Below are 12,639 nucleotides of genomic sequence, written 5' to 3' on the forward strand. Positions count from 1 at the left end.
CAGGGTGCGGAGAACGGGACGGCCGCGCCGGCCGGCCCCACCTCTGTCACGATCCCACCCCCAGGATCGTCGCAGAGGATTCCTCCCTGGGCTCTACCGGGGGGTCCGGGTCAGAGGGCGGCTCCGGGCGAGGACCCTCCCCAGCCTCCGAGCGGTGGTAAACCGGCACCCGGATATAATGGGAAACCGGGGAACCCGGGGAGAACATATATTCCAGTTCTCCAACCTCCCCCGGCTCCGTGCCCAGAGACTGGGAGAAGGGGGTCTCCCCACCCACACCGCCACTGACCGACCCCGGCCCGTGACATTTTCCTATTAAAACCCGCCACCAGGTCGAGCAGGTCCTGGGAGAGGTCGAGCCGAGGGCAGACGAATCCGGCCTCTTCGGCCTCGCCCGCTCCGGCACCCAGGACCCCCGACCCGGTGAACGGGAAGCTCGCGTCGGCGCACGAATCCGCGGCCCCCCCTTTCGGCAGGGTCTCTCCATTCCCCCCCCCCCCCCGGGAGGCACGGGCACGATCTCCTCCCCCCGAGAGGTGGATGACCCCCGCTGGTGGTGGGAAATGGAGGGTGGGGTCGCAGGATCCGCCGCCGGCGCCGACTCCCTTTCCGCGGGGGGCCGTCCCTTGGCAGGGTTCCCCTCCGCTTCCAGGGAGCGGCGCCTTTTCTGCCTTCCGGAGGGTGGCGGAGGGAGGGCGAGCCCCATGTCTGCTGGGGCCCCCCCCCCTTCGCTCCCTCCTGAATACCCGCCAGCCCGGGCTCTGTCGCGACCGCGAGTTGTCGTTTGGCCGCAGTCACGACCACGGCCTCTGGCTGGCTGGAAGGCTTTCCAACCCGGGGACCAGCCTCCTGATGTTTACTTTTCTTCCGCGCCTTCTTAGGGCGAGGGTGCCCTCCCTCTTCCCCCCCCCCCCCCCCCCCCGGCGGAGGCCTCGTCGGCACCCTCCGCCTGCGCAGTTGACTCTCCCGACGCGGGGGCGGGTTTGGGGGGAGGAGCGGTGGCGGCGCCAGCCTCGGCCGCCGGAGCTGCTTTGGCGGCCTGGGAGGCGGGGCAGTTCTTCCTCAGGTGCCCCACCTCCTTACAGGCATGGCACCGCCCACCCTCTGCCGTCCAGAAGACGTGGTAGGCGGTCCCCTCGTGGATGATACTAAAACCCCCCTCTGTCACCTCCTCCCGCACCAGCTTAACAAACGCCTGGCGCCGGAAGGAGTACACGTGACGGAGGCTGTTCTCCCTGAGGCCGAGCGTCAGTGGTGTCAACCCTGACCTCACCTCCCCCAGTTGACGTAGATGGGGGAGGAGGAGCTCGACCGGTAGAAAGGGCGGGATGTTCGATAACACCACCCGCTGCGCGGTGGCCTCCAGCGGGTCCACCGGCAGGAAGGTCCCGCCCACCGTGAGCCCCTTATTTGGGGCCAGGGACACCGTCCGCTCGGTCCTCAGGAAGAACACTGCCCTCCCGTACATTTTCGAGGCCGCGACGATGGCCGAGGGGCCGACCACCTCGGCCATGGCCTTCACGCAGGCCTCGATGGTCATATTGGGGTGAGCGTAACATTTCACCCCATGGAGCCTCGTCAAGAGGCGAAATGGCGCCGGCCCAGCAGGAGCGTCCGAAATCCAAGGCGCGGCCGCCGCGGCGACCCTCGCATACGTCCTGCTGGGACCGGGCACCGGCGAAGATGGCGTCGCCATGGTCTCAGGCCGGTGGATGGCAAAAAATGGCCTTGTGTTCAATGTAAATAGAAACCGCCTCTCCCCTGTATCCCAGTACAAGTGTGGGAGAGGGGCTCCTTTGTCCGATATTTGGTTCTGTCTTTGTCTGAAGCTACTGCTCAAAAGAGCACGAGAGCAAGAGAGGGAGGGATGGCACCCGGAAAACGGAGGGAGTCCGCAGGGGTGGGCCGCTGGGGAAGTCGGCCAAAGAGGGGCGGGGTGGCACCTTCTTCTGGCTTCTTTCTTCCGATGGGCGTGGAGGGGAGGAGATGTCTTCTCCTCGACAGCCGGAGCTGACTCGGCTCAGTCCTCCACAGATGGCAAAAGTAAGGAACTTCACCCAGGCAGCTCCAGCTGTCCCGGGCCAGACACTTGGGGGCGGAATCCCCTGGTCGAAAAAGATCTTCTTACCTCCCCCGACCTTCAGTCGGCCACCCCGATCGCCGCCGACCTCCTCTTCCTGCTGTTTAAGGCTGACAGCAGCAGCAGCAGCACACCCCTCGCAGCTGCCTGATGTTTTTCGCCTCCTTCCCTCTTTCTCCCTCCTTCCCTCTCGATGGCTCTCCTCTCCTCTGCTCTGCACCTGCTTGCAGCACTTCCGCAGGGCCACACTCGATTGGCCGGCAAGTGGCTCGCCAATACCGACCGGCCCCAGCACTCTCCTCACAGGCTGGGAAGTTGTTTTTTTTTTAAATTAGGCCCCCCTTTTATAAGAAGGGGGGGGTGTGGGGTGTGCTTAACAACTAAAAACCAAACAAACCAAAACCAAGAGTTCAAATCAAAATTTTATTATCCTCGTCCAGGATGCACTCCAGCCCCTGCGGTGCCCCCCGGTCGCGGAAAGCCTCAAGCGTACCGGCAGACACCGCGTGCTCCATCTCCAGGGCCACCCGGGCGCGGAGCAACCCGCGAAAGAGGCAGACAGGCCGAGCGACCGCCCCCACGGACCGCGAGCATCCTGGACCTGTGGATAGCCACCTTGGACAGGCCCAGGAGCAGGCCCACGAGGACGTCCACCGACCTGCCCGCCCCCCTCCTCACCGGGCGGCCAAAGATCAGGAGCGTGGGACTGAAGTGCAGCCAGAACTTGAGGAGCAGCCCCTCCAAATAATGGAACAGGGGCTGCAGTCTCGCACACCCAGTGTACAGATGGAACACGGACTCCTCCAGGCCGCAGAAATCACAAGCGGCCTGGGTGTCCGTGAAATGGCGTAACCGCCGGTTGCACGCGACTGCTCCGTGCGCCACCCTCCACCCCAGATCCCCAAAGTAACACGGGAGGACCCCTGTATAGAGAGCCTCCCACGGGGGACCCCCGTCTCCGCCGGACAGCAGGATGGTACGCCAGGGCGTGTCCGGCCGAGAGACGAGGGCGAGGAAGTGGATGGTGTGCAGTAGCAGCCTGTACAGGAAATCCCTCCGCGCGGTGTGAAACGGCACGGAGGGAATTTCCGATAGACGACTCAAGTTGTGAGGCGCGGCCCCCCGAGGGAGTTTCTGGGGTTTGGCGCCGAGGAGGAACTCCGTCCGAACGGGGGTCAGGTCGGACGGGATGGCTCCGCACGCCTGAGCCGCCTCCACATCCCGAGTGGAGTCAGGGCCGAGCGCCGATTTCAACGCCCGGATGGCGATGGCCGCGTCCCCGGCACGCCACGAGGACATCCGTGCGGCGAGCGCCCACGGCTCCAACCAACCCGACCCACCGCCATCCAGGACGTCCCTGACTCTGGTCACCCGACCGGCCACGGCCCTCCGCACCGACAGCCGCGAGTGGCCGAAGCCGATATCGCGGAGGAACGGATTCCCGAGCAGCGGCTCCTGCAGGACGGCCGCAACCCCTGACGGGCGAGAGCTCCGACCGGAGGCGACCATGTTCCAGACCCTGAGCAGATCCTGGTAAAAGACAGGCAGCTCCTGCAAAGACATGCGGCCGCCCACCAGCGAGATGAACAGGAGCTGCGTGTCGTAGTTCAGGCCGTGCAGCTGGCGGAAAAAATACGTCGCCAGCGCACGCCATCTAAGAGGACGCTCAACGTACAGGTATCGCCGCAGCGTCCGAAGGCGGAAAGTTGCCACCTGGGTGCGGACGCACACCAGCCCCTGACCGCCCTCCCTAAGCGGGAGACTCAGGACCGCGGCAGCGACCCAGTGTATCCCTCTGGCCCAGAAGAAGTCGACGAACTTCCTCTGAATCTTGGCGACAAACGCGGGGGGGGGGGTCAAAGTGACCAACCGGTACCACAACATGGCGGCCACCAGCTGGTTTATGACCAGCACACGACCCCTGTAGGATAACACTCGGAGCAGTCCTGTCCAGCGCGCCAGGCGAGCGGCGACTTTGGCCTCCAGCTCTTCCCAATTCGCCGGCCAGGCTTCCTCGGCAGGGCCGAGGTAGACTCCCAGGTACCGGAGGTGCGTGGTACTCCAGGCGAAAGGCCTGAGCTCCTCCGGCAGGGAGTCCACCCGCCACTGACCCACCAGGAGTCCGGAACATTTCTCCCAGTTGATCCTTGCGGAGGACGCCGCAGAGTAGACCTCTTGGCACTCGCGCATCCTCCGCAAGTCAAGGGGATCCGTGACCACGAGGAGCACGTCGTCGGCGTAAGCCGAAAGGACGACCTCCACGTCCGGCTCGCGCAGAGCCAGTCCCGACAACCTCTTGCGCAAGAGGCGCAGGAAAGGCTCCACGCAGACGGCGTATAATTGGCCGGACATGGGGCACCCCTGACGCACTCCTCTCCCAAAGCGAAGGGGCGCCGTCAAGGATCCGTTAACCTTAATCAGACACTCCGCGGCGGCGTACAGAAGTCGGATCCGAGCGACGAAATGCGACCCGAACCCGAAAGCGCGCAGAGTCCCGAATAGATACTCATGATCCACCCTGTCGAACGCCTTCTCCTGATCTAAGGAAAGGAAGGCGACCGACAGACCAGCCCTCTGGGAATGGTGGATCAGGTCCCGGACCAGATGGATGTTATCGTGGATCTTCCGGCCCGGGACCGTGTAGGACTGGTCGGGGTGGATCATGTGGGCCAGCACGGTGCCCAGGCGAGCAGACATCGCCTTGGCAAAGACCTTATAATCCGTGCTGAGGAGGGAGACCGGGCGCCAGTTTTTAAGGTTGCGGAGATCCCCCTTCTTAGGCAGCAGGACCACGACCGCCCTGCGCCACGAAAGGGGCATCTCCCCGGTCGCCAGACATTCCCCCAGGACCCGCGCGTAGTCGCCCCCCAGGACGTCCCAGAAGGCCCTGAGGAACTCCACGGTCAGCCCGTCCAGCCCCGGGGACTTGCCCCTGGAGAGCTGGTGGAGGGCGCCCGTCAGCTCCGCCAAACTGAGGGGAGCGTCCATACTGTCGGCGTCCTCCGGGCTGACCTTCGGCAGGTCCTCCCACAAAACTCTGCGCGCCTCCTCGCTGGACGGATCCGGAGAGAACAGAGCCTCGTAGAAAGATCGAGCCCGGGCCCTGACTCCCTCCGGGTCCGAGACGAGGGACCCGTCGTCGGCCAGCAGCGTAAGGAACTGCTTACGAGCCCCCCGCCGCTTTTCCAGCGAGTAGAAGAAGGGAGAGCCGCGGTCCAGGTCCCGCAGGAGCTGGAGCCGCGACCTCACGTACGCTCCTCGGGACCCGACCAGTTGCAGGTCCCTCAGAGCGTCCTTCCTCTCCTCGTACACCTGCCGCAGGGCCGGATCCTCGGCGGCCTGACCGAGACGGGACTCCAGGCCAAGCACCTCCTGCTCCAACCGCCTGACCTCGGACTCCCGCCTCTTAGTCGACCCCCTCGCGTACTCTTGACAGAAGAGGCGGACGTGAGCCTTGCCCACGTCCCACCATAGCCTCAAGGAGGAGAAGCCTCCCCGCTTCCCTCTCCAGTCGCTCCAGAACAGACGGAACGAGTCCCGGAACCGCGCGTCCTCCAGCAGCCGGTTGTTAAAGTGCCAGTACGCGGACCCCGACCGGGCGCGGAGCAGAGCGAGCTCCATCCACACCAGGTGGTGGTCCGAGCACGACACCGGCCGGATGGAGGCCGACGGGACGCAGGAGGCGTACGCCCGCGAAACGTACAGGCGGTCGATTCTGGTGCTCCCCCCTCCGGCCCTCACAAAGGTGAACTGGCCGGCGTCGGGATGGAGATTCCGCCAGACGTCCACCAAGTCGAAGGACCCGACCAGGTCCCTCAACTTCTCCGTCGCCGTTCGGGCACGCGCGGGACCGGAGCGGTCCCTCGCCTCGAGGGTACGGTTAAAATCCCCCCCGAGGATAATGCACTCGCCGGCGTCGACGGAGTTTAGGTAAGTAGACACTTCCTCAAAGAAGCTCACTTGCTCGCCCTCGGACCAGGGGGCGTACACGTTCACCAGGTGAAGCGGCACGTCCCCGTGGCGAAGGGCTACGTGGAGCAAGCGGCCCGGCACCGGCTCCTTGACCCCCAAGATCTCCGGCTGAAAAGTCGGGGCCAACAAGATGGCCACCCCGCTCGAAACGCTGGCGAGGTGACTCAAGTAGACCCCCCCTCCCCATTCCAGGATCCACGTGGCCTCGTCTCCCGGAACGGTGTGGGTTTCCTGCAGAAAGCACACCGCATACTTCCCGTCCCGAAGGACCGAGAACTTGTCAAATCTACGGCGGGCGTCTCTGCCGCCGTTGATGTTGAGGCTGGCTATGGTTATCTCCATGGCAAGAGCACAGCGCAACCTACTTAAACCTAACGCGCGGAGGGAGTGGGGCCGCTAGTCGACCGCCACTCCCTCAAGAGCCCGGTGAGGAGGGATCTGAGCCGACGCAGCCTGACCCCGCCGCCGTCCCCTTCCGCGGCCACGGACGCGACGGCGGCCAGGACCGAGCGGATTAACTGCGCCGGCTCCGACCAACGGTCGAGGGCCAGCCGGACGCCATCGCAACGACGGCTCCAACCGGACGCAAAATCCCAGAGTTCCTCAACGGGGATGAGGGGAGACTCGGTGTCGGGCACGAGGGCGTCCACCACCTCACTGGCGGCGAACTCCAAATCCTCCCCAGTGCCCACCACCGAGTCCCCGTCCTCCTCCGGGTCATCGTCGCCCGCGGCCGACCCGCTCCCCGCACAAAGCGCGGAGAACGAGACGGCCGCGCCGGCCAGCCCCGCCTCCGCCACGATCCCACCCCCAGGATCGTCGGCAGAGGAGTCCTCCCCGGGCTCTACCGGGGGCTCCGGGTCAGAGGGCGGCGCCGGGCGGGGACCCTCCCCAGCCTCCGAGCGGTGAAAAACCGGCACCCGGATATAAGGGGAACCCGGGGAAACCGGGGAGAACGTGTACTCAAGTTCTCCCACCTCCCCCGGCCCCGAGCCCAGAGACTGAGAGGAGGGGGTCCCCCACCCACGTCGCCACCGACCGACCCGGCCGGTGAGATATTTTGATTAAAACCCACCACCAGGTCGAGCAGGTCCTGGGAGAGGTCGAGCCGGGGGCAGACGAATTTGGCCGCAACGGCCTCGCCCACCCCGACACCCAGGACGCCCGACCCGGTGAACAGGGAGGTATCTGGTAAAAGCGGATCCGCGACCCCCCCTATCGGCGGGGTCTCTCCATCCCCCCCGGGAGGCACGGGCACGATCTCCTCCCCCCGAGAGGTGGATGACCCCCGCCGCTGTTCGGATGTCACGGGCGGGGCCGCAGGATCCGCGACCGGCACCGACTCCCCTTCCACGGGGGGCCGTCCCTTAGCAGGGAGCCCGTTCGCTTCCGGGGAGTGGTGCCTCTTTTTCTTCCAGGAGGGTCGCGGAGGGAGGGGGGACTCCATGTCTGCTGGGACCCCCGCCTCCGCTCCCTCCTGATCACCCGCCAGCCCGGGCTCTGTCGCGACCGCGAGATGTTGACTGGCCGCGGTCACGGCCTCGGGCTGACTGAGATCTTCTCTGTCCCGGGGACCAGCCTCTAGATTCTTCCTCTTTCTCCGCGCCTTTCTCTGGCGAGGGTTCCCCTCCTCCCCCCTGGCGGAGGCCTCGACGCCAACCTCCACCCGCGCAGTTGACTCTCCCGACGCGGGGGCGGGGTTGGGGGGAGGAGCGGTGGCGGCGCCAGCCCCGGCCGCCGTAGCTGTTTTGGCGGCCTGAGAGGCAGGGCAGTTCCTCTTCAGGTGCCCCACCTCCTTACAGGCATGGCACCGCCCACCCTCTGCCGTCCAAAAGACGCGGTAAGGGGTCCCCTCGTGGAGGGCGTTAAAGCCCCCCTCCGTAACCTCCTCCCGTGCCAGCTTGACGAATGCCTGGCGACGGAAGGAGTAAACATGCCGGAGGCTGTTCTCCCTGAGTCCGAGCGGCAGCGGCGTTACCCCCGACCTCACCTCCCCCAGTTGACGTAGGTGGGGGAGGAGGAGCTCGTCCGACAGGAAAGGCGGGACGTTGGATAAAATGACTCGCTGCGCGGTGGCTTCCAGCGGGTCCACCGGCAGGAAGGTCCCGCCAACCGTGAGCCCCTTACTAAGGGCCAGGGACACCGCCCGCTCGGACCTCAGGAAGAACACCGCCCTCCCGTACATTTTTGAGGCCGCGACGATGGCCGAGGGGCCGACAACCTCGGCCATGGCCTTTACGCAGGCCTCAATGGTCATGTTGGGGTGGGCGTAGCTCTTCACCCCATGCTTCCTCGTAATGAGGCGGAAAGGCGCCGGCCCAGCAGGAGCGGCACGAACTGTAGGAGCGGCCCCCGAGGTAACCGCCGCATACGTCCTGCTGGGTCCCGGCACCGGCGAAGATGGTGAAGCCATGACTGAGAGCCACACCCACCCCAAGTCTCAGGCCTTTGGATGGAAATTGGCCTTTTTTTAAAAAGAATTCTTGAGGATACCTCTCTCCCCGAATCCCAGTGCTTGGTTGGGAGAGGGCCCCTTTGTTGTTTTTATATATTCCCAGAATACCCCGGGGAGCAAGGGAATATCCCAGAGAGCAGGAGAAGGTGGGAGGGATGGATGGCAGAATGGGAAGGAGGGAGTCTGCAGGGGTAGGCTGCTGCAGAAGTGGGTGGAAGAGGGGCGGGGTTGCACCTTAAAAGGTGGATCTTCTTCTGCCTGTCTTCCGGTGGGCAGGGGGAGGAGATGTCTTCCCCTAGACAGCTGGAGCTGCCTAGGCTCAGTCCTCCAAAGATTTGAAAAAGAAAGTAACTTCACCCAGGCAGCTCCAGCTGTCCCGGGCCAGACACTTGGGGGGGACCCCTGTCCTCTGAAGTCTTCTTCCTCCCCCTACCTTCAGCCGACACACCTCACTGCACCGACCACCTCTTCCTCCCACTGGTTGGTGCTCTTTTTCTCCTTCTCCCTCCCTCCTTGTTGATGGTGGTTTCTCCTTCTCCTTCTCCTTCTCCTTCTCCCCAAGGGACCCAGGCAAGGGCCTGCTCTCTCTGCTCTCTCTGCTCTCCACTCCACTCAGTGGCAGTCCAGCCACAAACACCTCCAAGGCCTTGCTGGTCTGTATTGCAAAGCTCTGATTGGCTCTGGATATCAATCTCTCCCCCAGAGCCCTGTCCTTTGTTAATTGGTGCCTGGATTCAGGGAAGATTCCTGATTGGCTATCAGGGATTGTCAATCATCATTGGTGCTGTCCATTCCTGGTTTAAATGCAGGCTGTCCCAGTAGTATAAATACAAGAGCTTGGATCAGAAAAAAATAGTTCCACAACTTTCTAGGCAATATAAATTAGTCCCAATATATAAATAGTCAAGATGGTTTCCCAAGTATGTCAGAACTACCACAAGGAGTGTGAGGCTGCTGTCAACAAGCAGATCAATATGGAGCTCTATTCCTCCTATGTTTACCTCTCCATGGTGAGTCTTGTACTGTCTCTTCATTCTGAGAACTTGGAATTTTTTCTTTGTTCAGAATTGGCTTCAAATTACATTTCTCTTGAGTTCCTTGTCCTCCCTGGGTGGAATATCTTTGGGCAGTGAGTACTTTGTGTGTAATATGGGGTGATCTTGTTGAGTTAATGTACTGCTCCTTACAGCAGCTGCACTCTATTGAGGGGCTTAATATATGAACCTGGCTCAGTTGCTGCTTGAATTTGTAACAGAAGAGCAGAAACCTGGTCAAGTGCTTGTCAACATTTGACTGAAAAGGTTCAGTTTCAATGGGGTGACTGTAGCCAGTGAAATGTTGACAGGTCCTCACTAGTTTTCTTGCATTTTTACTTGCAGGTGAAGTACTATGAGAGTCCTAGGCTTTTGTCACTGCCTTGATCCTTAACACAGATTGTGGAGTTTGAAACTTCTGGAATATAAGAATTTTCTTGTTCCTTGCCCAATTTTAGATTTTTGTAAACAATTTTACAACACCAAGTTATAGTCCAACGATTTTATTTTTAATCCCACAAGCTTTCGGGGGCTTTCCCCTTCCTCGGGTGGTGTGGAAATGAAATGACAATTTCGAATCCTTTGCATTTTAAGATCACATAACAAAGCCTGGTGATTGCCTTGGCAACGGGCAGTAATCACCAGGCTTTGTTATGTGATCTTAAAATGCAAAGGATTCGAAATTGTCATTTCATTTCCACACCGCCTGAGGAAGGGGAAAGCCCCCGAAAGCTTGTGGGATTAAAAATAAAATCGTTGGACTATAACTTGGTGTTGTAAAATTGTTTACAATTGTGAACCCCAGTCCATCACTGGCATCTCCATCAATTTTAGATTAGAATAGCAAGTAGAAGGAGGGGCTACTTACTCTAAGTACAGTTTAGTTTGAGTTACTAGTTAACATAGTATTTTTTTTAAAGAAACTTTGAGCACTCATTAACTGGGGAGGGGAGAGAAAGATAATTGTATGTCGGTGAGATCTAGGTCTGACATGATTCTGTTTAAAATTCCAGTCCTATTACTTTGACCGGGATGATGTTGCCCTGCGTCACTTTGCTGAGTTCTTCAAGGAGCAGTCACATGAGGAACGGGAGCACGCTGAGAAACTGCTGAAATTCCAGAATCAGCGTGGAGGCCAAATCATCTTTTGAGGATATCAAGGTTAGCTGTGAATTAGTGACTGGACCACAGTTGGAAACCAGAAATGCTAAGATGCTGAAAGGGTGTGAAGAAACAAACCAGGGGTGGAAATATAATTCCTTGATTGAGTGCAGTTTGCTAAAATGAATAGTGATGTGGGATATAAAAGCAAACCAGATTGCTGTGATGAGGGAATAGTTGAACCAAAGACTATGCTGCTTCAAGGGATGAGTCAATGAGGAGGAGGGTTTAGATTGATCTAACCAAGATCCAGAACACATGATGGGCTGAATGGCCTGCTTTGTGCTATAAATGTAACTAATATTGGCAGTGATTTGTCACATCATTAACTTGTTTTGGTCGTTAGTTCACAATTCTTTCTGCAGACTGACGATGGAGCATGAGGAATTGTTTCACAGCAGAAAATGTGTATTTGGCTGTAATCTCTAACTGAGGCATGTTTTTATTTGCATAGTCACAGTACTTTGTTCAGTTATCTGGGTTATCAACTGTTTCCAATTCTCACTTGAAGTTAGCCACGAGAGCATCAGATGTTGATGGAATTTTACATGTTCTGCACTTTCAGAAGCCAGAGCAGGATGAGTGGGGCAATGGTCTGGAGGTGATGCAGAGAGCTCTGCAGATGGAGAAGAATGTGAACCAGAGTCTGCTGAATCTGCACAAACTGTCCACTGAGAGGACAGACCCTCATGTAAGTCCTTAGTGCCTTGTAGCATTTAATGCTTGTTGATTTTGGGTGAAAGGAATGTTAACTTCAAGTCATTGAAGTTGGTGCCATTCTTCAAATATCAGACCAGGTTCTGTCTGATGGCTTTTCACTTCGAAGCCTGGTGTACTGGGGAGATTCTGGTCAAGGTTTTCACCCATGAAATTCTCTAGTCCATCTGTTTCTTCAGATTAATGGACAACTTAATTAGTACCAGTTTTGGTGAGCAGTAGATTTCTGAAAACAAAGCAGGAGAGTTCACTCTTGTGTAACAGCCACTTTTATTAGGACAGATCTCCTGAAGTAGGAAGAAGTGAATCGATCAAGGCTACCTGAAAAGCAATATGCTCAAATAGCTGCCTTTAATGAAAATGTCTCCCTTTCCCAGTTGTGTGACTTCCTGGAGACCCACTACTTGGATGAACAAGTGAAGATGATCAAGAAGCTTGGAGATCACATCACCAACCTGAAGAGACTGGGAGCCCCTGAGAGTGGCATGGGAGTGTACCTGTTTGACAAGCACAGCCTGCATTGACTGGGATTCTATACATGGTGAATGCTTTGGTTGTGGTTATTTCCCAGTTTTCTCATCTGTTATACATGGAAATAAAAGTTATTCATCAAACTGGTTTGTCTTTGTTGTATAATTAAGTAGCTGATTGATTATCCCGATCACCAAGATCCCCACTGCACCACACCCAGCTGAGTAACTTATGATCCAAGTAAGAACTTTTTCCAGGCCTAAACAATATAAAAGCCCTTCCTGGTATAGCTTCCTCACTTGACTCTGTGCCAACCCAGGATGGTTATGGTCAATCTCCCAATTGTTACTGGGCTGCCTGAAATACATAATTTCTGCAACTATAATCTCAGCAACAATTCCTGCAGAAAAAGGGTTTTCATAACCTTTGCAAACAAAGCATCATCAATATGTTGTGCTTTGCAACAAGAAAGGGGGAGGGATGCTGTATTAGTGACTGGAGAATGATGAGTATCTGTCAGAGCAAGGGAGCGGGTCCCTGTAATTCACGTGCCTTTGCAGTCATATGATGCCACAAGTCACTCACTGGGTTGCTCGAGTTGTGGTTTTTGTGGAGTATACTATAGACAGCCCTAGAGTCTTCCTTTGGGCAGACTGTCCTGTTTAACGGTTTTCCCCCCTTCATCTGGGGCAATATTTGCCCATTCTTTGTGATAAAGCAAACCAGCTGTTTGCAGAAAACATCAAACT

At 58.5% G+C, this 12,639-nt stretch overlaps 1 protein-coding gene across 1 annotated transcript; it reads left to right on the forward strand.

Moving 5' to 3' along the window:
- The first annotated feature begins 11,081 nt into the window (after nucleotides 1-11,081).
- Nucleotides 11,082-12,025, forward strand: LOC137302262 (ferritin heavy chain-like). Its single transcript, XM_067971910.1, has 3 exons — nucleotides 11,082-11,120; nucleotides 11,214-11,393; nucleotides 11,797-12,025. The coding sequence occupies exons 1-3, from the start codon at nucleotides 11,082-11,084 to the stop codon at nucleotides 11,941-11,943; spliced, it is 366 nt and encodes a 121-aa protein (XP_067828011.1). The 3' UTR covers nucleotides 11,944-12,025.
- The last annotated feature ends 614 nt before the right edge of the window (nucleotides 12,026-12,639 follow it).

This window comes from Heptranchias perlo, chromosome 35 (genome assembly GCF_035084215.1).
Source record: "Heptranchias perlo isolate sHepPer1 chromosome 35, sHepPer1.hap1, whole genome shotgun sequence".
NCBI lineage: Eukaryota > Metazoa > Chordata > Chondrichthyes > Hexanchiformes > Hexanchidae > Heptranchias > Heptranchias perlo.